We start from the raw sequence: 26,808 nt of genomic DNA, 5'->3' as shown, positions 1-26,808 counted from the left end.
AGCAAATTATTTTGAATGTTTACTATTTGTAATGGTGTGTTATATGTACCAGCATGGTCTGGAAAACAGTCTGTAGAACATTCCAACCCAAATCTTAGAATTTTAGCCAGTTGTAAATTATATAAACTATCTGAATTAATTCTGTACTACAAAATTCTACATTGCAAAATATAACAGTGTAATTTATAAGCAATAAAAAATAATAAAGTTTAAAATCAATATAGTCTGAGGAAAATCCAGTAATTTTTGGTCATTTTCTTAGCAGATTTTGTAAAATTACAAGCTTTTTAGGAACAGTTTGTGGGAAAATATTACAGATTACAGCTTTCCTTGTCAGAGTAAGCAGTAAGCATCTTCTGAGATTGCACCAGTAAAAAGATGTATAAAAAAACTAAAGTGATTTTAGTTCTGTTCTTTTTTTAAAGATATGAATTTAAAGATATGAATCTGGTTTTGTGCTTTTTCCTCAAAATTACAATTGGAACAAAGTAGGATTACTACTTGTTTTGAAAAATAATTACAATATGTATTATTTTTTTAAATAGTCAAGGATGCTTATTTTGGAGTAACAATAATTTACTATGATTCTTTTTATGTTTTATGATGCATACAAATAAAGAAAAAGACTTGTGAATTTTTCCCTTGTGTCACTTAGATAAACACCAATCCTTTACAGTAACTATATGTGAGACTGTGCATTCTAGGCCTGCCTTAGACATGAAAGCCACACATTTTATTTCAGATTTCTTAGTAGCCCTTTAATCTGTAAAATGCTTGGTCAAGTATAGAGTGAATAATGACTTTTTCAGCCATTACATAATTGATGGAGAATGGTATCCTTCCCACTTCATATCAATTTTTTTTAAATCATAAAAGTAAACAATACTTTTTGTTGGCTGTTTTGATTTGTTTATAATTCAAAAGTACGTATCTTGTATCCAACTGATTGCTAGCCAATTAGGCAGAAGGGAAGACCATATAAACAAATTTTACAGTGTTATAAGCTTTGTATCTCCAGTAATTACATATTCTCACTGAAAATCTAGGTGTATATTCAGTAGGTATCAAATAATCTGTTGAAGTGCTCTCCATACACTTGGAAGCTATTTTGGTCTGGATAGGGAGAACAGGCTTAGATTGAATCATAGCAAATGGAACAGCTCTGGGTTCAAAGGCCTGCAGTTTCCAAAGATACATGTTTAATTCTGAAAGGAGTTGCACTTCTCTGTTTACAGGGGGACTAGTTGCTGTGGCCAAGAGGCCTTTGCACAGCCCCATGTTGTGTGCCACTTACAACATTTTTCGAAATATGAAGCTTTACTTGCTGTCATTCATACATTAGCCACTTTTTGATGGGCTATTCTTTACATAAGATGACCCTGAAAAGCACTTGTAAATTAGCTGGTCAAGAATGCAGCAGCTCAAGAGGTTATAGGTACACCTTGAGATGCCCATATAACACTTCGTGAAGTGCTGCTTTTAGATGCTGTTGGCTTCCAGGTGCGAATCAGGATACTGATTACTAGTCCGTTGGATTTGCCTCCTCTCAAAAACATCTTGCTACTTGGTAAGATCTAGTAAGGTGGATTCTTTATGTATTCTCTTGATTGGAGATTGCCAGCTAAAGGGGCCTTGGAAACATCTTTTCAGTTTTTTGTCTCCATCCTGTGGAATGCTGTACCCCACCCATTCAGATAAGCCCCTTCCTCCTGATCTTCAGAATGTCAGTAAAGATGGCTAAGCATTAGACACAGGTTTACTATGTCTCTCTGGATAAGTAATTATTTTTAATTGTGTTTGAGGATTATTGATTTCCAATATAAATTGATGTTTTATATAATATATGAAGTTGATTTTAATCTTTGGTTATTTTATTTTTATTTTAACCCATAGTTTGGGGAATTGTATGCCACTTAGAATATTTTGATGGATAGATGTTATGATAGATAAGTAGTATAGTATCTTTATAATATATGAAATATGAAAATATTGGGATGATATATTTAAATGGAAAATTTGAATATTTAGTTGTTAAATACTGGGAAAATATGATTGACAAGAATTGTTTGAATATTATGGAGAAATTGAGGTTAAACAAGATTTATGAAAATAAGATACATGGTGAATCAATAAGATGACTTAGGAAAAACAAGCTGATAAAAAAGCTACATATGGACGCTACTTTGTTGGTATATAGAAGAAAATGTTTTTATTTAATCATTTAAATATGGAAAATATCAAATATTAGAAATTATATTTAATGTAGAAGGAGAATACTACTGGGTGAAGAGAAGATCAAGGAAATATCAATATACTAATTATGGAAATATAAAAATTAATTTTTGATTGTTTATTAACTATTATTAATTGTATATTCTTTTCTAAAAAATTTATGAACCAATAAAACTTTTACAAAAGTAAAAGAATATTTTGATTGGAGTAGCCTATAAACTCAGTAAATTAACACATATTGAATTAATCTTCATTTTAAATCTCTAAAACTTACACAGCTGTCAAAGTGATCTGTGTTTGTCTGCATGCTTGTATATCTAATGTAGCATATTATAAAACAGTTTATAAACAGTTTCTATTGACTATTTTGTAAAATGTGTGCATTGAAACTAGAGGCACTTAGATGTGATACAGAATATATTGGCAGTTTGAATCAAATACATTGTTCTTCAATAACTTATATGCTTAAGTTATGCTTATAACTTAATTTTGTACATTGATATAAGATTTACCTACTGTATACCATGTGCGGATCCTCCTGTAAAAAAAGATTGCCTATTTTCAAGTTACGATTACTTGTACTAATTTAACAGAATCATAAAATACAAATTGGAATTGGTATACTACTGCATATCATGTCTTCCTACCGTAGCAGTCAATTTATGTACAGTTTCTAATCTAAATAGAACCTAAGATGTAATAATTTATAATAGATGTTGAATATCCTGATTCTAAGATGGCTAATGAAGGCAAACTTTCAATAAAATAAAACTTTGGAATTTTAAAACTATAATGCAAACGCCTTATGAAGTTATACGTAAAAAATTAATGTTTCTTAAATCATTAATTGTATTTCTTAGATTCAGCCTGTACTTTATTATTACATTTAGTAAGTTGTCATTCTCTGAAAAATTAAACATTTGAGTTTTTGTGGATGTTACTGAATTTGAATGAAATAGTAATTCTGAAGAGTCCTGAGGGACCAGCAGGTTACAGAACAAAGTGATAAAGCAAACAAAATTTGCCCAAAGAACTGTATAAAACTTCGGGGCAGAGTGAGTTCCAAATGCCAGTACTGTACATTTACGTGGTTCCAATACAATAAAATAACAGTTGCACAAAAGACAAATACAGAAAAAGTATAGATATGTGGTGCACAGAAAACTGCAGATATGTGCATACAGAGGGAGAAACACAAAATCACAAAATGATGTCAAGTTGTTCCTTGAAACTTTTTAAACTGTTTTTGGATTCTTCCTGCTACTTCATTAATTCACTATCTCTAACTTATTTCATGCATTCTTTGGTGTTTGAGATGGCTGAACATGATTCAAAACAGCTCTCCTCAGCTGCATGCCATTTTCAGCCTAGCTCAGAGGCATTTTCAAAATAATAAAATAGGCAATGGAAATCAGTAGTATGATTTATAGCATCACAGGTAGATTACAGACAGTAATAAGTATTGGATAGTTTTTGGACTTGGAATGTGTGAGCCTCCTGTGTTTCATACATTATTTAAACAGTACACATAACTTCCAACTCATGCTTTTATTGAGTTGTGTCAAGTAGAACTTTTTTCTTAGGTTGAAAAGTATAAAGCCTTGCACATATTTTTAAAAGTAAAACATAATTGTCACAGCTGATGGTAGTCAAGCGGGCTGAACAAATTAGTGCTTATATGGGAGATTTCCAAGGAATCTTAAGGGTGCACAATAGACTGAGAAGTTGAAAAATATTTTCAGTTGCTTTCAGAAGGCAGACAAAATTGGAACTAAAGTTCAGCAGAAAACCATTCCAACCATACCCTCAGCCTCCTACACCAGTTAAAGTAGGAAACCATTAACTGCTTTTCCCCAGCAAGATTGAATATGTTGGACCAATTCTAGTAGGTGAATGCAGTCCTGAATGCCAAGTCATAAAGAGCTTTGTAGGTTAACACTAGCATTTTAAATAGTACTAGGAAGTTAGCGCAGTGTCCATAATACAGGTGTATGAGCTCCCCCTGGCAAGATACTATTCAGGCTGCTCTATTTTTGACTAACTGACTTCCAAGTGGTCTTGGAAGTAATAGCAAAAGACTTATTAACATGGTATATTAACGTGCAGTTAAGCCTGAACAAATGTGTTTACAATTGTGAACCAAACATATAATTTGATCTTCACAAAGGGGAAGCAATTATGATTAATCTTACAATCAAGCAATAATATGTGCATGCTTAAGTGTTCATAAAAGTGCATTTCTGCACAGTGTACTGTCTTTTTGCTGTCTGGGAATACTTGTTTTCAGTTTGATTACATTGGTATGGTGAAGTAAGATTTTATATAAATTTTGTTTTCATGTGGATGTAATATTAAAAAATAGAGGAGTCCACAATTCACTAATTGTTTACATTTCCATGTTTTAAGAACATGTAACAATTTAAATTGGCTGCCTTCTAAAACATTGAATTCTACTTTATTGTTTGTCGCTTGAACTGAATTTAAAACTTTTCACCAATGGTGGTCATGCCCTTGTTGTTATTACAGTTGTATATTTTACTTCCAACAAACTTCTAGGTCCCAACTGTTCTGAGGTAGTGGGTTTGTAAGTCACTCCTGAATTTACACTGTTCTTTGGGAGTGATCTCAGTACCCTGCAAAATGCACTACTATGCAACTGCAGGAATGCTCTGTTTCTAGAAATCTTAAACAAAATGTTCTGCAATCTCAAAAGTAAATTTGCAAATTATGTATTATGCAGAACTTTTTCATAATTTATGATGAAATATTGGATAACAAGACTGCTTTATTTTAGGGGATTTGGGGTATAATTAATTTCTGTTGTAACAGGGCAATTATCCTTGCCACTCAATAGCATCTGTTGCTGCACCTGCCCTCTTTCATGTGGTGAGGTGATTATTCCTTGTAATCTTTTTATTGCATCTGTAAAGCAACCTAGCTCTATAATATCAAGAATAAAGAAATACTAAAGGGCTCCTTAATCTATCACACTAGAAACTGTGAAGTATGTTTTACAGATAATAATTTGGTCTGTAAAATATTTGGGCAAATAGGGATAAGATCTAAAGGATTGTGCATTATGTTCCATTTTTATATTGGGCTTTCCTGTTGCTCATCTTGCTACTCTGTCTGCTGCAGCTGTTCACCCTTCTTCTGAAAGTGAATGGCAGGATTGAATAGGATGCCAAAAGTTGTAGTGAAAGTTAACTTGACAATCTCTTTTCCCATTTATTCATGAAATTGTCTACTTGCTCTGGTAGTGAACACAGCTATTTTAGCCCCATCTATTATCAAATAATATTTATCTTATTTATTTATTTAATAAAATTTATATGGTCACCCAACTTACTTTCAGTGACTCTGGACAGCTTACAAAGATAAAAATCTCATAAAAAAACAATAAAAAGTTATACCCCACCCCTGTGGTGACAACAATCAGTCAAATAAGCCACTTGATGAGCTCCATTCCACTCTGGGTTCCTCAGACCTCTTGACAAAACCAAGTCTTCAGGCCCTTGCAAAAGATGGAGGGGGGTGTCTTACTTCTGTGGGGACGATGTTCCACAGGGAGGGAGTTACCACAGAGAAAAACCTTCTTGGTCCCACTAGATGTACTCTTTAGGAGAGGGGACCCACAGCATTCCTTGCCTCCTCTCTCTGGTAGGTCCTGTAGATGTGAGTGGGAGACGATATCCTTCAAATAATCTGGTGCCAAGCCATACAGGACTTAGACCTGGTGTCAAGGTTCCGATAGACAAGGCCAAATAAATCAGAACTGTGAGGCTTGAGATTTCCTCCAAGAATATGTTTGTTGGTTACATAGTATCAGAACGGTCAAAAGTGAAACCAAGTCTGAAGTTCCCTTCAGAAAACAACAATATTGCAAAGTTGAACTTCCCACCCCAATGCTATGCAATTAGCCACATTCCCCAAATGAAGAATTTCGCGGGCTTTCTAACTAAATGCTCCGGCCCCTATTTAACTGACAAAAATGACCTTGGTTCCCACGGGACAGTGTAAATGTTTAGACTAGTAGAAATCCTCCATCTCCCTCCCAATCTTGTGGCAACTTAGAAGGAAGAAAATGGCTGCAGCCAAGTTCATTGTAGAGTTGACACCTGTAAGAAAATCAACAGTCAATGCACCTGTGCACATTTGCCATCTCTCCTGTGGGAGCTGCATTGGCTGTTGATTTGCTTCCAAGTCCAAGGTGTTAGCTGTCACCTAAAGTTTACATATTTCTTAAATTGTAGGAACTAGAAAGTATAAATTAATCGTTTAATTTATAAGCCACCTATCTTGCTATCCAAAGTGACTCCACGCAGTCTGTTTAAAAACTGGCTTTAAGTCATTTTTTTTCTGGTGATTGCTCCCTTCAGTTTTCTTGACAGTGGTTGGTGAGTTCCTTTTTTACTAGGGCTGAGAGAAGTGACTGACCCAAGGCCCGGTAGCTGCAAGATGGAATTACAACTCACTATCTTCTGGTTTCTAGTTTGATGACTTGGTCACTATACCAGATTATCTCTATGTATATTCACTTAAGAGATTATAATATAAACTTGCTAATCACTGTTAATTGATAATTGCAAACACTGCAAGAGTTTAGTTATGAACTCTTTAATTTCAATGTGAATAGTACCAATTAAAATTATATTTAATAAGTAATTATCTAGGAAAAACATGTAAGAATGAACTAGAAATTACCATTAATAGTAATGAATGATTTTGCTTTGGGGTTTTTTTAAGAATTCATTATTAGAATAGCATTCATGAAAGATTGGGAAGGAGATAGAGATAGGGCTATTCCAAGTATATTACACTACATCAGGATAGTTTGTGACATCAAAATATTCATTGCTTACTTTATATTCCATGATATGAAAGTCAAAATTAAAAATCCTTAACTGATCTATGACTTTTTATTTAATTTTTAGATGGGAATGATGAACAACCCCAGTCCTTATGTTCCTTCATATAGCCAAAACACTGGGCAGCCAATTGGAGCCAGTGGACTTGGTCCCCAGATGCAAAGTAAGCCGGTATTACCTAACAGTTTGCCACAGTTTCCAATGGACAAGAAACCAGTGCCTGCTCCTGTGATGCCTAACATGGTAAGTAGCGATTTTAGTAGAAAATTCTTCTACAACTAATTCGGAATACTGCAGTATTTCTATGTTAATGGTTTGCATACTGTTTCATCGCTTAATTGTCTCTGAAACTATGGTGGGAAAAGTTGGAGTGGGGGACTAAATTATCCTTGGAGTCTAACTAGAAATAAGTTACTGGACCTACAAGAAGGAACTGAAATATAATTTCTTCTGAACAATTTTTTCTCTGATCTCTCTATCATTTGCCATACTTTTGTCATAAGATTTTATTGCACCATTGAATCACAGGTGGGGCTGCTGAAAGATATCATTCAGCATCATTGAAAGTCACAAGTCCTCTTCTGATTTAAAGTATAGAGTTAGTTTTCTTTTTCTGGTTGACATTCTGGAAGGTCAAAGAAGAAAAACAGTCTGTAATGTGTTCTGAAGTAATGGCCATACAATTAATGTGGTAATGATTTAGGAATATATAAATGATGTAAAAAACTTTATATTACTAAAACTATGGTTACTATTTCTTAGATTATTATGCTGAAAATTAGTTTAAAAATGTACACAATTGTTGTAGAACATTATAACATTTTTCATCTCTTCTGTATTTTCAAGTAGAAAAGATGCAGGATTTATGTGCATGCATACCAGTTGCCATAGGTTTCAATGTTAACTGAAACTGGCTATGGAGATGGTGTTATACTTTGCAAGGGGATGTTTATAGAGTAGAGTGATGGCCATTCTTTAAATATAAAGAATAGGAACTTTTTGAGGATAGCAGATACTGAAAAAGAACTGAATAACCTTCACTAGAAAAACTGAATGGGGGAAAGCTTTATAGTTGGAGAAATAAAATAATATATATGGTATTTTTGGAATAAAACTGAGGCAGTAAATTATTGGGAAGTTTGAAGAATGTGATAGCAGCAATAGAGTAACCTGGGAGAAAGGGAAAAAGTGATAACAACCATAAGAGCAATGTGTTAGGTAAATATACAGGTAAAGACTACCTGTATCAGTTGGACATTTATAGCTCCAAATAAAATCAGGTACACATGCACAGAATCTCTCACCAGAATAATAAGTCTGAAGTCACCTACAGAAATCTTTCAAATAGTTTTATCTTTTGAAGTAAGCTGAATCAAAGAAGAAAGTTGTATACTTTTTCTACAGAATGTCCTTCCCAGAGAATCTCATTGCCACCATATCTCTTTCAATATCTTAAGAATCCCTGGGGGTTGAGTGGCATATAAATTTAATAAATAAATGTTTATTTTAATTTTTTAATTTGTCTTTTTTGTTACTGTAATGTATTTGTGCTGGCTTGATACATTTATCAAAGCTTCGTTGCAGATTTGGTGTTGAGGCATCCCAGAATGCCCATGCAGGGATTTGGAGCTGCTTGGGGCTTTGGGTTTGCCATAACAACCATGGATTTGTCTTGTATTTCTGGATAACACACATTGCATTTCATTTCATTCATTCATTCGCTCACTCACTCATGCACTGATTCATTCATTCTACTTGGGTAAGTGGAAGGTGGTCTGAAAGGAAGGGATTTTATAGCCATTCCCCTCTCCTGGTGAATTTACTTTCTATTTAGACTAGGCTTGCAGCAGTTATCCCTCTATGCAAAAAAAAAAGGCATGACTTCTTTAAGGAGGCACAGAGAGCATTCCCACCAGATCCCAAGCATTTTTCCCACTTTGGATCTGAACAGCTGCATTCTGTCCACAAATATCCTGATGTCTGTTTCAGAACACTTGCAAATATCTTTAGTAAGGATCTTTCCTTTCTAAAATTTTAAGTTTCAACTTACATTGATCCACTTAGTGCTTATATTTCATAAATATGAGTTACCTAAATTAGTTACATGTTGAATTGTTTGAAAATTGAAAAAGACTAGTGATACCACCTGTACAGTGCCTGCAGTTGCACTTCTTTATTTCAAATTCCATGATATTTTTGTCAAGTAATTATTTTTATATTGGAGAGGATTTGGTGTAGCAGTTAAGCTGCCATGCTTGAAACCAGGAGACTCTGAATGGCAAACCACTTCCAAAAACATTTTGTTAAGAAAACTGCATGTAGTCATCTCAGTCGAAAACTGACTCAATGGCCAACACAGTTTATTTGAACTATGTAAATTTGTTGCTGTCTTGCTTTACTCAGATATTCAATGCTATGAATATCTGAATGGATTGTTCTATGAACTTGAATGTTTCTTGGTGTTCATCTTGTCTAGGTTGCATGCTACCTCACATCATGCTGATTAAGAAGAATGGACTACACATCTTGTATAAAAATTGTTAAATTAACGATATTTTTAAAAATCACTATTCAATGCTTATCTTCAGAAATTGTTGGGGGATAGTAAATTGGAGGACCCAGAAGATTTTATGCAGTTCCCTTTGATAATCTTGAATTAAAGAATTTAAACCATCAAGTCAAATCCCACTCAGTGCAGGATTCAAACTAAAATGTCAACCGATGCCTGAGTTTTTAAAATTATCTAACCAATCTAAAATGTTATTGAAAACAATTGCACTACAATATGCGTCTTCCCAGATATTTTTATTTGGTAAATTTATATAACCAGCCATCTCACCCAGGCAATGTACAAAATTTTAAAAACACAACGCAACAAAATAAAACAATAAAAAGCATAATTTGCAAGGAAGTACACGTGATTTCCCTAGCAGTACAGCCACTTTGCAGGCTCCATTCATGCCCATGTTATTGGATCCCCTGGCCAGACAGCAAAACTATGTTTTCAGGTCATTCTGGAATGCCAGTTAGTTCAGGGCCAATCTCATCTAAGTAGGAATGATGTTCCAAAAGATGGAGGCCACTGTGCAAAATTGTTGTGTAATTGTATTGCTTTTGGGGGAGGTAACTGAAGTATCTTCAGTTACTTCAAACAGGATTAGGATAATTAATGTCTTCTAGTTATTTTTTTTTAAAGATCTACACTTTGTTCATCTTTTCTTTGATTGGGCAAACATTCAAATCTTTATTTGTTCCTTCACTTATTTTAATCCAGATTCTCTCTACACTGAGATCATTCAGAGTAATTATACTTACAATGTAACTCCTCCCTCTCTCCATAGTTTCTGTATCTTTTGAACAAACTGTATCCTTCAGTTGCAGTATTCCTGTCTGAGTTCTCAGCTTGCCAGTATTCCAGTATGTCTATTAATTAAGCCATACTTGCTTTTGGTTCTGAAAGTTCATACTCATCTTGTTTATTTCCCATACTCTGAACATTAGTGTCAAAATTTTTATTTCATCCAGTGAACTTGCTCTTTTGTTTGACCACTTTCCTTATGGAAACTTACCTCTTCTATCAGTTTTTCTGCTAATATCTCATTTGTATAATCTGATAAGTGTTCTTCCTTTCTTATCTCAAGTGTGGCCACTTGCTTTGCCAATCCTCTTTTTACTTCAGGAGGTGCTACATGGTTCTGCTTGCTGCATAATAGCCAGGTTGTTTTACAAATCACAATCACAGATTTCTCTCTATATTTCTGTTTTTTAATGTCCTACCAGTTGAGGCTTATTTCTTGTTCCCATTACAGGCCAGGCAAAAACACATTGATGAGTTAGGGGGGAAATGTTAATTGAACTCAAACTTATAAACTCTTGTTTGGTCTTTCAGTAACTTTACTTCTTGGAAATGCTCCACTTTTTATTCTTTCTTCAATCTCCATTTATGTAATAGGAATAGCTATTTCATCACCAATATAGGGAAATCAGCACCTTTATAACCCTTGGTATAGTGATTTACTTTTTTATATTTCATAATTGGGTACACAATCACTCAGAACACAGAACTACTCAAGTTGCTTGTGTACTTGTCTGTTCCTGCTGTACTCTATCTGGAAACGTAATGTTTCTCCCCCCCTTAATTGTGGTTGTACTTTCCTTTTATTGTTTCTGTTCATTTAATTTTTATGCTATCCAATCCTGAAAGCTCTAGGTAGTTTACAATTTTACCTGAAAATATTTTCTGCTTACCTCAGAAGGAAACATGAACACAAAATGAACAGTCAATAGATCTTAGGGTATACAGGTAGTCTTCAACTTACAACCATTCATTTAGTGGCCATTAGAAGTTACAACAGTGACTTATGACCGTTTTTCACACGACCTATGCAGCATTCTTGTGATCAGAATTTGGACACTTTTCAACTGGAATATATTTATGATGGTTGCAGTATCCTGGAGTCATGTGATCCCCTTTTGTCACCCTCTGACAAGCAAAGTCAATGGGGAAGCCAGATTCACTTAACCATGTTACTAACTTATCAACTGCAATGATTCACTTAATTGTGGCAAAAAGTTGTAAAATGGGACAAAACTCACTTAACATTTGTCTGGCTTAATGGAAATTTTGGGCTCAATTGTGGTTGTATGTCACGGACTGCTTGTATCTCTTTTTTGTACACTGAAATAATCCAAAATAATTGTAGAAAATATGGACAAAATTTGTCACACATAGAATTTGATTTATCTTCATGGTCAGAAATCAAATAAGGGCAGAAATAGTATGTTCTTTATCAAGATTTCTGTAAATCATATGTCACCTATATGTTGTTCTCCTTTGGAACATTCAGGAGCTAAAATATGTTTCTCTGGAGTTCAGCTCCCTGTACACTGTGCAGTTAGGCATGGATTGAACCTTTTCTCCTCAGATTTTTGTTGTTGTAGTTATTGGCAAGGTAATAGTGTAGCAGGGATGTGTTCGTTCATTAAATAAATTTTTAGCGTTTTAGTTCAGAGTTCTGGAAATGCTGTTGCTGTCTCCAGAAAGGGCAGAAAATTGTTGTCCATTGCTTTTACAAGATAGTTTTCTTGCTAGAGGAGAAATAAGTTTTGTCTTGTCTATTTTAAATGTATAAATTATATAGAGTTTTTCCCAATTGCAGAGAAATGTTATTTAGAAGTTGATTAGCCTATATCTAGTTTGGAAGAGTAACTTTTAGCAGTCTGCTAGAATTCCCCAAAATAGTTGAATTGATATGATCTGGAGAGGAAATGGAACATTTTGGCATTACAGCTTTTGCACATATGATAGGATTTTGTTTCTTTATATTAATGATAAGATATAAGGTAGGAAGCTATATTTGAAAAGTAACAGTGATCATGTTTCTTCTTAATAAGATCTAAGGTTAAGGTTGAAATAAAGTACTGGAGTGGTTTTATAATAACACCAATATAGTTATAAAACTTTAAAATCAAATATAGTAATCATATATTCTAAACAGTTATGTTCTCTCAAAAGATTAAAAACAGGTATAAGCAGTGTTCTAAGTAACTTTTATTAAGCTGAATGAACACTGTATAATCAATTTACCACTTATCTACGTAGTGTGAGGCTGGACAAAGAAACAAAAAAGCTTGATCTTTCTTAGAAAGCAGTAGCATTTCCCTCACCCTGATTTGAACAATTTCACCCTTTATTGACTGAACATATATTGGCAGGTTCTTCATATACCTAAAAAAAATAATAACTTACATTAAGTAACTTGAGATAAATAGATTCCTCCCTATTAGATCAGCAGATATTATACTTATCTGGGAGTAAGGGTCATTGAACTCATTAATTTTACTTATAGAGTATATGTAGATGGCTTATGTACAGCAGGGGTGTCAAACTCCCAGCCCACGGGCTGGACACGTCATTGGGAAACCACACCCATCCCATTGCCGGCAATGGTGAAAAAGCTCTGATACGTTGTGCGACGTTGCGAGTTTGACACATCTGATGTACAGAGTAATTATGCCTTTTGTTTTTTAGAGCAATGTTCTTAGCCGTGGCAGCTTTCAAATGTGGCCTCCAACTCCCAGAATTCCTTAGCCAGCCTCATTACTGGCTAATGAGATAAAAATATATACAAGGCCAAGGGTAATCCACAATTGATTTTGATAGGGGTGGGCAAGCTTGATTGTCAGGGAAGGAAGCAAAGGGTAGTGTAGCATACATGTCTATATTTTTTTCTTTTGTCTTGAGAGATTGTTTAGGGTTCTTTTCTTTTCAGATAACTCTGAACAGGCGTCAAAGTTAATATCTTGGGGGGGGAGGGAAAATATATTGCTTTGATTTCAATAAGTTACCAATTCAACTTAAAAGGAAAGGCCACTTGACTTCGTTTCCTAAAGTGCAGCCAACATATTTATCTATTTGACTAACCAAACAGATTTCAATTAAAAGATTTTTTTTAGAATAACTCACAATATTGGAGATGAAGGCAAGACAAAAGCAATAGAATTACATTACATTAAATGATGTAAGTATAGTTTATAAAATTGTTCCATGTATTTATGTCAGCTCTTTGAGATAGGTCAGTGAGAAACAGAGTCCATAATAGCTACTGGAACTGTATTGTTATAGGTGTAATAACAGAATCTTTTTTCTCTCCCTCTTAATCAAAGAGAATCAAGATGGGGCAATCCTGAGTTTCTCTCTCACCCCTCCTCTCTTTTTAAGACTAAACTGTTGGTTATATAGCTGCATTTCATCTTCAAGCTTTTTTGGTTTTCCACAGCTTTTAACAGTTTATCTCGTATGAAAACTCCACTGTGATTGTAATGTTTGAAGGAGTCATGCGTAGTGATTTCAAGAGTTGGTATTACAGGATGACCACTTTTTACTCCTCTGGTTTATTTTGTATACTTCAGATAGTTCAGGATGAACTTTGAAAGAATCCCCCTATTTATGTTCTGAACACAAGGCAAAATGTCATTATTTCTTACTGATCTGTGCTTAAGGGAGCCTGGAGATCCTTAAGATTGGTAATAAATGTCACACAAAAATTATACAGGCTAGCGCTGAACTAATATTTACTATAGTCAGTTGCATATCTGGTATCTCAGTGGAGGTTTTATGCTGAAAAGACCCACTTTCATTTATCTATTTTCAGTGATTCTATAATTCAATATATGACAGTGATAGAAGTCCATGAACTTATTTCTTCTACACTTTATGTATTTGTGTTACTCCATATGAAGGGATGATACAGTTCTATGTTGGTTATCAAAGACTACAACTAATACTAATAATGAGATTACTCTAGTAATGAAGTCATTTCATATGAAATACTGTTTGGGGGGTGATAATAATTTGAGTGTGAGCTTTATGAGATTATATGTAGTGGGGAATTCAAAACAAAATAGCAGTTTTCATCTTGTAGAACCAACCTCTTGAGAAAGTTAACTTCTTTCTGGTTTGTATTCAAAATAATAGTTATATTTCCTTCAAGTTAAGGCTTTAAAAAATCACTTTTCTAATTTTTGTTGAATTCAAAGAATGCTTTGTCTCTTTTTGATAGTGTCAGCAGCAGCAGACTGCTTCAGTTCAGCAGGCTAGTATGGTATCAACTGCTATGGGATCAGGAGCACCTACAGCAGATCCAGAAAAACGCAAGCTTATACAGCAGCAACTTGTTCTCCTCTTGCATGCTCACAAATGTCAGCGGAGGGAGCAAGCAAATGGAGAAGTACGACAGTGTAACCTCCCTCACTGTCGAACCATGAAGAATGTCCTCAACCACATGACACATTGCCAGGCTGGAAAATCTTGTCAGGGTAAGTACAATATTTGATTGCCTATATACTTGTGGTCATCTTCTATACAGCAGAGTAGCGGAAATTAGATCTGAATCCGATGTTAGTACTTCGGATGATTATGTTTGAAGTCAGCAAGAGTTTATGTTAAACTTCCAGTTGTTTAACATAAGCAACAATAAAACTACTTGCTTTTGCTCAGGCAATATTATACTGCTGAAATGAAAAATGGTTTGTAGTTCCAGTATTTAATAGAATGATGAATTTGAGATCAGATTTATTGATTTATTTAGCACATGGTGTTTGTACATGCCAGGGAATCTACAATGTTACTACATAATAGTTTGGCTGTCTTAAGATTGCTAGTTTGTTTAGTTCACACCTGCGCACTATCCAGGGTGCATCACGGGAGGGGGATTAGCTCCACCCACAGCGTCTAACAGTGTTCTGTGCAAGCATCATCTGGAGCTTTTCTCCGCTTGATTTTTCCTCACATTCTGGCAGGTCCAGTGGCAGTTGGTTTCTTGCTACCTCACAAAGCACCATTAGCTTCCCATCGTAATGGTACTTGTATTTTGTGTAATTTTGAACAGCTAGGTTGACAGAAGCTGAGGCAAGTGACAAGAGCCCACTACATTGCACGGTGCTAGGGCTCAAACTGCTGGAGTAAAGAGAGAGATGACCTTTTCCACCTGACAAATCCAGCATTTTTAAGCCACTGAGCTACAGTACCTCTTGAGATCAGAGTTATAAATGCACGGAAAGTTTAGTAAGCATCTTGGTTTCTACTATGCAAGAAAAAAGAGCGGTCTAAATGATTTATTACAATATGTCCAGAAACTATAACCTGTGCTTGGCTGAAATGAATCCGCAAGGTATTTCATTATTAATAATTTAATGGTCACAACAGGGTTAGGCTTTCTAGTTCTAGGAGCTTACATGTTTTAAAAGTTGAAAATATATATTGTACAACTGTTTTAGTTCTTGGAATCAACAGCAGATTTCAGTTTGTATAGATAGTTCAAAAAATATTCAGGTTTGTATGAGTCACAATTTTTTTTAAACTTTCTTTTAGTGGCTCATTGTGCATCTTCACGACAAATCATATCTCACTGGAAGAATTGTACCCGGCATGATTGTCCTGTGTGTCTTCCTCTTAAAAATGCTGGGGATAAAAGAAACCAACAATGTAAGAAGTCCCCTGATACCCATTATATTTGTTGTTATAATATCATTGTTAGGCTATTAACAAAATCAGAATCTTATCCTTACATATATTGTAATTTCATAGGTTTTTTTAATCAAAAGATGTATTGTTTATTGCATTATTTTGTGTGCTGCCTCCTAGGACACTAAGCACTTATAATGTAATAAAGATGCCTGCTCATTTTTTAGTTTTCTTCCTTTACTTTCATCTATTGCAGCCTTTGCTATCCTGCATTTACAAAAGTTATAACATATAGAAAAGTCCACAAAAGCTTTCGGAACCAAATTCCCTTAAATTGAATTTCTCAGTTAACAGTTGCAGTAGTTTAATTAATAAGACTTTGCTTGGCTGAGAACAATCAGTATGCCAGGTTATGTTAGGCCATGTTAAAAAAGTAACATATTTAGCTTCTCAGTGCCTGCAGGAATGACATTTTAGTAAATCAATATTTCTTCATTGATGAAAGGTATATACCATGCTTTCCTTATATTTGTAGATTTATTTTTCTATTTTTCCTTGCGTCTCCTCTACATAACTCTTGATTAAACTGAATAATTGGCAAAAAATGACCAAGACATACTGAGTATGTAATAATAATTTTAAAATACTACGAAAGTTTATAAACTGAGCATAAAATTATTTCATGAAAACTTAATTCTGAGGAGTTTAACACTTTAGATATTAATGTTGTTGGATGGGCTCCATTTTTGCTTCAAAATAGCATTCCTTGAGAGGGAAAAAGCCTTTAACAGCTACAATAACTACTATTTCCTCATTTCATTGCTATGAATGGGCTTCTTAGAAAGCTCTTTTGACTAGGCTTGTCTCTAATTCTGTAATTTGATCAATATAATAAAATCAGGAAAAAAATTCCCGCTTGAGTCTGATCCAAAAGATTTATGTTTCTCATCAAGAACTAGAAGAGTATTTATCTCAACAATTTGTTGATGTCCTGCTTCTGCCCAAAATATAATGTGGCTTATTTGATTTTGATATGGTATGCTATATGGTCCCAAGTTTTTGATGTTTATTTAAAAATCTGGATTAATCTGGTTTAATGTCAGTCCAGCTGGTTTTTCTTTAATCACTTCTCCATCTTTGTGTTTTCATTGCTTCTAGCATTATTAGGTGGTGCTGCAGTAGGAATTGGAAATTCTGGTTCAGTGGGAGTAGGGCAGCAGACAACACCCAATATAAATGCTACTAACCAGATTGACCCCAGCTCTATTGAGAGGGCTTATGCAGCTTTGGGGCTGACATATCAAGGAAATCAGATGCCAACGCAGACACAGGCTCAAGTGAAAAGCCAGCAGCAAGGACAGTCACCACAAGGGCTTCGCCCTATGAATCCCACAAGTAAGTACATAGAAGACAAAATATATGTCTCATATCCAATAAAACGTTTGCCATTTATATATGCTTAGCACTGTCTTTATCCTCTGGACGAGCATTTCTCTCTGAAATGCTAAAAGAAATCTTAAGGCAAAAAATTATTACAAAAATTGAAAAAAGTCTTAAATTTGATACCTTTTCTTTTAACTTACATATACCTACAAAGGGGGAGGGGAAGCATTTTGGAAGAAGTGTGGCTGTAATTTTTGTTTGATGTGCCTGAGGTCTCAGCAATTTACTAGGTCTCCCTTAAGAGTCCTACTGTATTTTGTTGTGAAGGGAAATTACTAATGATAATTGTATGATGCAAATGTTACAAACTTTGAATAGGTTTAAGCTAATCAGGAATGGGGTGGAATCTTACATTGTATAGGTATAATACAAACTATAATAAACTTTAAGGCTTTGCTTTTTGTAAAACAGCACAGTAAAAATTTAATGAGGAGGTTTGGGTTTTGTTTTGTTTTTCTTATATAGGTGCTAATCCTATGGGAGTGAATGGAGGAGTTGGAGTTCAAGCCCAGAATCTGCTACCAGATTCAATGTTGCATTCAGCTGTAAATTCTCAAAAGTAAGATTACTTTCATTTAACATATGATGTGTAAAATTAGCATAGATGGGTAGTTGCTGTAGTTCAGGGGTGTCAAACTGCCGGCCCACGGGCCGGATGCGTCATGGCAAAACCACACCCACCCCATTGCTGGCAGTGGGGAAAAAGTTTGACACCCCTGCTGTAGTTGAAAGAAGATTTTCAGGTAACTTAACAGCAAAAAGAAACTTTACAGATTGATTCCAGTATCCTAATCTGGGCTTGAAAATGCATTAATTAGTGCATCCACTATTTATTAAATTACCCATGCCATGTAAAAATCACTAAGACTGGGAATAGCATTTTGTACCAGCTGAATTTTCCATTACTACATTACCCTGTGAGGTAGTAATTCAGACTGGATATTACTATTACTGGGATTGGAGGAATTTTTTTTTCTTCTGGTAAAGCTACAGCTGCTATATATTCTAAATTGGTTAAAAATTTTTCCTAAATATAGCATGATCTGTCTTGGATGATGCCAAATCAAGGAAAACATCCAAGTAGTGCATTTGAAATGCAATGCTATAAAAGACCAATTATAATCCTCATTCAAGGCAGTTCCTTAGTGTTTTACAAAGGATTAGAACTGCATGTTATCCTCAAGAAAAGGGGACAGGAATAAAATCTTGTAATCACACAAATATTGAAATTTCCTTGGTTTTGAATTTTCTTGTTTGAAAGATTATCATAACATCTAGAAATTCTAGGTTTCCACGTTTCCTTTCTCAATAAAAAATGATGATTGTATTGGGGTATTAAAAATAGTTTGACCATAGTCACTAGAAAGATCAGAGTTTTGGATATAAAAGAAGATATGATTAAGCTGACTGAAGTAATATCTCCACTGGAAGTATGAGTAAATACTTCTGCTTATTTTTCTACATTTTTCCCTAATATACTTAGTAATTCATTGCATTTTAGGACGGGTGGAAATAAAACGTATTTCATTTTACTCTTTATCAGGTAGTCCTCAATCTACAAACACAATTGAGCTCAAAATTTCCATTGCTAAGCAACACAGTTGTTAAGTGAGTTTTTTCCCATTTTGCGACCTTTCCTGCCACAGTGGTTAAGTGAATCACTGCAGTTTTTAAGTCAGCGACACAATTGTAAAGTGAACCTGGCTTCCCCATTGACTATGTTGACAGAAGGTCACAAAAGATGGTCACATGATTCCAGGATACTGCAACCATCATAAATATGAGTCAGTGACCATAAAGATGGTCCTAAGTATGAAAAATGGTCATAAGTCATTTTCAGTGCCGTTGTAACTTCAGACAATTACTAAATAATGGGTCGAGGACTACCTGTATATTGAGGTAACTGAACATGAGTTTATATTTCATTATAATTGGTGTAAATTAAGAGAATATAAATTACTAATAAAAAGACCGTTAAAAATAATTGATTGGGTGTTCTATTTGGAAATGCATAGATTTTCTGAAGAAGCATGTATTCAGAAGTACCTTTACTTTTAGTGACTGATGACTTGCTGGATTTTTATTCCCAATATCAGACCCATAATATAAGCCTTTTTAAAATGCATCCTTATCTCCCAAAATTAATCTTTCAGAGGTATATAAGAGAATTATGAGTTCTTTTTCTAATTTTTGTTTGATTTTAATCTTGATAATTTTTGCAAGAGAGATTGAAGTTCACATTCAGGAAATAAAAATCATTTGAGGGGAAACACAAAGGTTTGTCTAAGATGATATAACACACCTGATCATGCCAGAGCAGGAAACCTCTTATAAGAGGGATACATCAGTAGAATAAACTATCTTGTTTTCTGTATAGGGTATCACTAAATTATGTTTTAAGGGCCTCATAAGATTCCATTTTGTTTTCAGTCCTATGTTGAATGAAAATGCAAATGTTGCTGGTCTGGGGGCCATGCCAACTGCAACACATCCTTCTGGCATTGGAATGCGAAAACAGTGGCATGAAGATATTACTCAGGATCTCAGAAACCACCTTGTTCATAAACTGTATGTACTGATAAAATGTTCAAACTTCTAAACAAATAGGTCTTATAAATAAGAGTTGATATAATGGGAGAGGTAAACATAGTATAACAAAGTATAAATCTGTAATGCTTTCTCACAATATGTGATAATAGCTATTGATTTCTTTTTTACTTATGTAACTGTTGAAACTGTCTTTATAGGATGTGGAACTAAATATAGGGAGGGCACGGATCTAAAGTTAATACTATACATTTCTAATGAAAGGACAAATTGATCTTATGCTGAGAACTATTCATAATTTGCTGCTTTGTTAAGTGGATCCTATCATGGGGCAATAAAATCTATGATCAGGAGGCAATCAGTGTCAGAAAGTGTGACCCATATCTGGAAACCCATTTCTTCTATGTTGCCTTGAACTAATTTTATTTTGTGAGCTTTAAAAATTAGTTTCATTGAATTGCCATACATTGACCCTTCAGTAAGATATCTACATTATTTCCAGGGCTAAAATATTGATACACAGGAACATTGTATAGTTAAAAAAAATTATATGCATGCACACCCATCATGCTGTTTTCTTTCAATATAAGCAGTGTTGGGCAAAGCAAAGAAAAATTGTTAAATAAATAAATGTCAGAAGATAATAGAAACTTCAAAACCAATTTTAAAATAAAACTATTCACTATACCTCCCCAGGATTTTCTTTCCTTTCATGCCAGCCTTGCTTCCACCATATCAATACACCATATGTTGCCTTTTGTTCTTTAAAGTTTTCACCTGTCTCTTTTTGAGACAGTATCAACTTCAATTAACTACAGTTTTCTTGATTTTTCCCTTTCCTCTTAACTAATTTTGTCTTCCTGCATGACCAAACCATTTCAGTATATTAGTTTTGTATAACTTCCTTTTGTATTCAATCCATTTTGTTGTCAAATGTATAGTGCCTTTTTCTCTCAGATTCATACATTTGGACTGTATACACTCTTACTTGGCATTAAACCATGTCACACTTCCCAAATTTTGCTCATTTTCAGTTTCCTCTCAATCATAATTATACCCAACACAACCCCACACTTTATAATGAACAAATCTCACTGTAGATTTTGTGTTCACTGTTGTATCTTTCCTTTGAATAAATTAACTATAATAGCATTATTCCAGTTGCCGTACACAACCATATAAATTCCTATTTTCATATACAGTATACCAAAAGTAGAAGCAGATCATCATAAAGAAAATATATCTATGTAGTTGTTAAGAGCTGAAACAAGCTAGATGGCACCTGATCAGTCAATCTAGATTAAATCAGTTTCTACCCTCTTTATGTCATATATTTTAACTCTTCCATTCATAATTTAAACCATGTATTGATCAAGGTCTTAGGTAATTATGCTGAGTTTGTAGTTGTAAGATGGAGAAAGCGGACAAGATCGTTAGATCTGCTAACCTGGCTACCTGTCTATTAGATTGTTATCCCTTGTGGCTCATGAAAACTGCTTGGAGAGGATATAAGATTGCTCCCATGCAGTAGTTTTTTTTTTAAGGAGTGGGTAATTTTGGCCATCACTGGAGTCAATGGTTCCTTGACAATTTTTGTCCAGGCTGCATGGCATCCCCTAACCCTGTTTTATGAGCTGCATTGGTTAACAGCAGGAGTCTGGATGCAATTCAATGCACCTATTATTACCTCTAAAGCCATTTATGATATAGGACCTGGTTATCTGAAGGACCATCTGTCTTTCATAATTTCTGCTATCCTGTATGATCAGGCAGAGTCAGCACGCTTCAAGTGCCATCCATTGAACAGTGTTATCTGATGGGACCTAGGAAGCATGCCTTTCTATAGCCTATGCCTGCCATCTGGAACAGTCCCTTAGAGATTATTCAGAGGCATTCTTAAAACGTGACATTTCCCCCCCCCCCCCGCCGCCACCAAGCCCTTGGGCTGTAATGGGTGCAGTATTGTGTGTTATATGGCTCTTTTTTAAAGCTTGGGGTAGGGGTTGTTTTGTTTTATGGATGTCTAATCTTTGGTTTGCATTTTCTGAATAATGCTAATATAAATAATTAAATGCAGTAGAATTGGGTGGCCTTATAAATATAACTATAAAATTCCCTCTATTCCATATAATCAGATAACTGTTATTCCGATATGGTATATCCTTTCCTTTTCTCCTAGTCTTATCATACATCATGGTTGTAATTTTTTGGGGCATGGATACATGGCCCCAGATACTAATTGTATTTTAAGTGTTGGCTGAAATAAAATACATTGATAAAAAAAGCTATTATAACTTCAGTAATCACTGGCAATGTGTTTATTATTTTATTTATCATTCAGAGTGCCTACAAATAGTTAAAAATACATTGCAATACCTGCAAGTATTTATTCTGTTTGTAGAAAGTTATCCTAATTTTCCTTTGCAGAAGAACAGCATCTCCTTTTTATAAAGGAGCTAAAAATAAACCAGGTAGATTTTTTTTTTAATGGGACATCCATTGGTCCCCAGGATTTAGGATTCTGTAGGACCTATTGAATATCCATGGATATTTGTAAAATTGCAGCTCCTTACAAGGCATGAGTGGATCAATGGCAACAAAAAGTTGTCTTGTCTCTAGAGAAAATGGCAAGACAGAAAAGTTTAGTATAGTTCCATTGAATTGGAATTAACCAAGAAAGGAACTTGATTCTTTCTCTATATATTAGTTGGGAAACCAAAGTTGCTAGTTTTGTGGCTAAGTTTGAAAATCAAATAATGATCTTAAGTTACAAGAATACAGATTTCAGTTGAGTGTTAGGACATTTAAAAAAGTTAAGGGAAGTAGTGAGTTTACTTTCAGTATATGTTTGTGAGCAGAGGCTGGAAAGCCCTTTGTTGATAGAGCTTTAATTTGGATCCCTGCATTAACCACGAATATAGACTTGATGGTAAAAGCAAAAAAGCATACACAGAGATAGCTAGGAACAACTTATAAAGTAACAAAGCAAGCTGGTTAAAGACATGGTAGTTATAATGATTAAAAGAAAAGTACTTCATTCATACTTCTGCACATTGTCAGTCATCTTTTTCAAACAGTATCCATAGCTCTAATAGTTAGAAATCCTTTGGGCCTAGACTTCAGCAGCTATGATCTACTGGCTCTTGTGGTAAACCACTGAAAGAGTCGACTATAATTTTCTATCATAGCTACAGTATGAAAGCTACAAAGTAATTCCAGAAAGCCAAGTAATCCAGTACTTTCTGTTGATCTGATAGGACTGTAAAAAGGTTGCATTGACTGTGTAGCAGTCAACACGATCTTTTGTGCCTGGCTATATTCTGTATTGTATTGAGCTACAATTCCTGTTACTTCCAGGTAGCACGGGCAGTGAAAGCTATGGTCTGGCACATTTTGGAGGGGTCCTGAGTCAAGGAAGGCTGCTCTGTTAGATATCCTTTATTTATTTGTGCTGCTGTGATTTGGCAAGGCTATTTTGTATTAAACTTAAATAAGCTTTCAGTAAGTTTTTTAATTTTTTGGGAGGGGCAACATAGCTGCAGAGTTCCTATATGCTTCTCACCTATAGCAGCATTGATAAAAATACCATAAGAAAGATAAAATACTTGTTGGCTAAATAAATGCCTGCTCACTCTTATTTTGATGTTACTAAATTAAAATTACCTGAGTTGCTTCCCTCCCTTCTTGGCACCGATATTTTAGTTCACAAGGGTAACGTTTTCTGGATTCGTAAATATACTGGGAAGTGTTGGGAAGTGTTTTGATTTATCAGCCAACCAACTGCTTTTTATTCCTAAAGGAAATATGAATGCCACATTAAAGTGGAACATGGTAGCGTTTTGTAATACAAAGCTTCACAATTTGTGGTTTGCTTGCTTATGAAATAGTAGCTGTTTGATTTGAGGGTCAGATTTAACATTTGTTCCTTATATTCCTCTAGAGTACAAGCCATATTTCCAACTCCTGATCCTGCAGCACTGAAAGATAGGCGTATGGCGAATCTTGTCTCCTATGCTCGGAAAGTTGAAGGGGACATGTATGAATCTGCAAATAGCAGGGTATGCTATTAGTATTTTCTGGAGTCATATTTCTCACACATTACTAAATACCTGATCCTTTTCTATGTATACTCTGCTAAAAATGTATTCTTTTCTATCATTGTGAGATGTGTATAAAGCAAATAATATAAAGAGACTACTTCGGTGATGCTAGTGAACCATTATGTGTATATAGTTGGATTACAAAATCAATTACAGTCTTTGAAACTCATTGAGTTCAAGGAACAAAATTCACCCCAAAGCAGTGTAGGTGAATGTAGTTTTCGTGGTGCTCTAACATAATTGGATAGATCCTAATAGTGAGGAGCAGCCTGCTATTCATTCCTGTGGTAGGATGTTGCATTAGAGGCAGTGTTGCAGATATGCCTTAGAATGAGGATTAAAATCATACAGTGTATGATATGTTTTATATGGCCTTGAGGATACATGTAACATCAAACCTCATATTACACTCCTGATGGTATTACAGTTTAATGTCCCAGTTTGTAATGCAGAGTTCTGATGGCAAGAGAGGGAAATCTGATTATCTAGGAGCCTTGGCGCTTACTACAGTCTAACCTCTAGATATTCTTAACTCCCACCTACCTATCCAACCAATCCACATCACTACATTGTTTAGCTTTCTATATGCAGAACATGCGTTACAGTGATAGCTCTTTTATTAGTATTGAATAAATATCAAATTCTAAGGAGTAAAATCCATATTGTACACCTGGAAGTTTAAAATTAGAAATACATATGTATCATTAATTTTTATTTAATATGCATATCTTTCCCATTATAGGCAGAGTACTACCACTTACTAGCAGAGAAAATTTATAAAATCCAGAAGGAATTGGAGGAAAAGAGAAGGACCAGATTGCAGAGGCAAAATATGATACCAAATGCCCCAGTCATGCCACCGGCTCCTATGAGTCAAGGACCCATGGGGCAGCCACAGCCTGGAATGACAGCAAGTAAGTGTTTAAATTAACCTGAGTAATTAATATTTGAAAAACCTAATCCTTAGCCAGTGAAGAATCAAAATAAGAGTTGTGATATCTTAGAAATGGGCTCATCAGCTTATTTAGAATTTATAAATGACAATTTCCATGTGGAACAAGTTGGCAAAAATGATTGGTGAATTTCCTACCAGTGGGAAAAACATTCACCAACTGCTCTCCATACCATGGGCTGGCACTGGGGAAAGAATCTGATTTTGAAGATGTTTAGGTTTAGTAATCTATCAGATCTTAATTTGTGGGACAACGGGATTTCCCATCTTTTCTGCTTTACATTCCTACTGTTTCTGTTGCTTACACTAGCACTTTCTTACGTATTCAGTCTTGCTTGTTTTTCTCATCTGGTAAACAATGAGCAAAAATTACACACTGGTACCTGACTTCTCCTTTCTAAGCCAAGATGGCGATACAGGGAAATCACCTCTACCAGAAGGGAGAAGGTGTGCCCACAATAGCCAGAAGCAGCCAACAGCCCCTGCTATAACATCAGCTTGATTGTTACCAAGGCATCACAAACTGAGCATACAGAAAGGCTTGTGATAGAAGATGAAAAACAGCAGTTGGATCAGATAAATATTCCCCACTTTGGGTTGGGGATCAAACAAAGGTTCTATTTATTTATTTATTTGTTAAACTGATTTGCTGCCCATCTTGCCATGGGGCTGTTCTGGGTAGCTTACAAGAATAAAATGAAAAAAATAAATAAAAATGTAAACATAGCAATAGCAAAGGAATAAAACAATAAAATACAATAATATGAATTTTAAAAAGATGGGCTGAGGGGGACCAGGAAGCCTAGTGGGAAGTTGGGGTCAGTTAATTAGTCCCAATAGCTGTCTCCAGTGATGTTCTCCCCTAGCAGGACCCCAAACGTGAGAACATGTGTTTAAAGAATCATTTACCAAGCATCCTAGGAGGAGCATAATTGGAGGGATATGTGAATGAGCCTTTATAAAGTACCTAGGATTTGTGACAAAAAGTCTTAATTTAATTTTTGGGATTTTGTCTACATTACAGATGGTCCTCTTCCTGACCCAAATATGATCCGTTCCAATGTGCCAAACCAAATGGTAAATCGCATGCAGACACCACCAGGTGAGAATTTAGAAACCCCCCTCATATGACGTTTATCATTAAATTTAGGAAATTTTATATGTGTTCTCATTCTGCCCTAACAATTTCTTACTACAGTGACTGGCTTTCCACATTCAGTATTTCAGTTCTCGAATACTGTATCTACTTTTGTTTTGCCACTTTATACTTTTTCTCAATGTCATTTATCTCTGTCATGTTATTGCTTTTTCTTATGTGACATAATCCACTGACATTAACACCCAGTATAACCAAGCAAAGCACCTTCAGATGAATGCTTTCTGTTCTAGGCAAAGTAGTTTCCTTTATCTCAGAGGGTCATATACCATTCACGTTTTTTCCTTTTTATCAAGCAATTGTCAACATTTTTGCAAATTTTAATTTTTAACCCATCTTTGTCTGTTGGTTTGTCAGGTCTTGCTAATGGAAACAATATATGGCTTATCTAGGCCAACATTAGTAATTACACATAGGGTCTTGCTTTGTACTTTTTATCTTTGTATTTTTATATTAGCCTCTAGCTGTGTTACAAAATTCCTGTGCTAAATGGCTCTCAAATAACACGATAAAGCCTTTGCATCAGTTTAACTTAAAGCTTCATA

At 34.8% G+C, this 26,808-nt stretch overlaps 1 protein-coding gene across 1 annotated transcript in view; it reads left to right on the top strand.

The window, feature by feature from the left end:
* Nucleotides 1-26,808, top strand: part of EP300 (EP300 lysine acetyltransferase) — a 74,542-nt gene that overhangs the window by 13,850 nt on the left and 33,884 nt on the right. The window contains exons 3-11 of the mRNA XM_081330484.1: nucleotides 7,167-7,343; nucleotides 14,663-14,918; nucleotides 15,973-16,086; nucleotides 17,224-17,460; nucleotides 17,974-18,067; nucleotides 19,939-20,076; nucleotides 23,996-24,113; nucleotides 24,898-25,069; nucleotides 26,132-26,209. Of these exons, the coding sequence (XP_081186610.1) occupies nucleotides 7,167-7,343; nucleotides 14,663-14,918; nucleotides 15,973-16,086; nucleotides 17,224-17,460; nucleotides 17,974-18,067; nucleotides 19,939-20,076; nucleotides 23,996-24,113; nucleotides 24,898-25,069; nucleotides 26,132-26,209 (1,384 nt within the window). The remainder of the gene's footprint in view (nucleotides 1-7,166; nucleotides 7,344-14,662; nucleotides 14,919-15,972; nucleotides 16,087-17,223; nucleotides 17,461-17,973; nucleotides 18,068-19,938; nucleotides 20,077-23,995; nucleotides 24,114-24,897; nucleotides 25,070-26,131; nucleotides 26,210-26,808) is intronic.

Source organism: Vipera berus (assembly GCF_964194415.1).
Source record: "Vipera berus genome assembly, chromosome: 6".
NCBI classification, from domain to species: Eukaryota; Metazoa; Chordata; class Lepidosauria; order Squamata; family Viperidae; genus Vipera; species Vipera berus.
The sequence above is the reverse complement of the archived record's forward strand: the minus strand, read 5'-3'. Positions and strand labels throughout refer to the sequence as shown.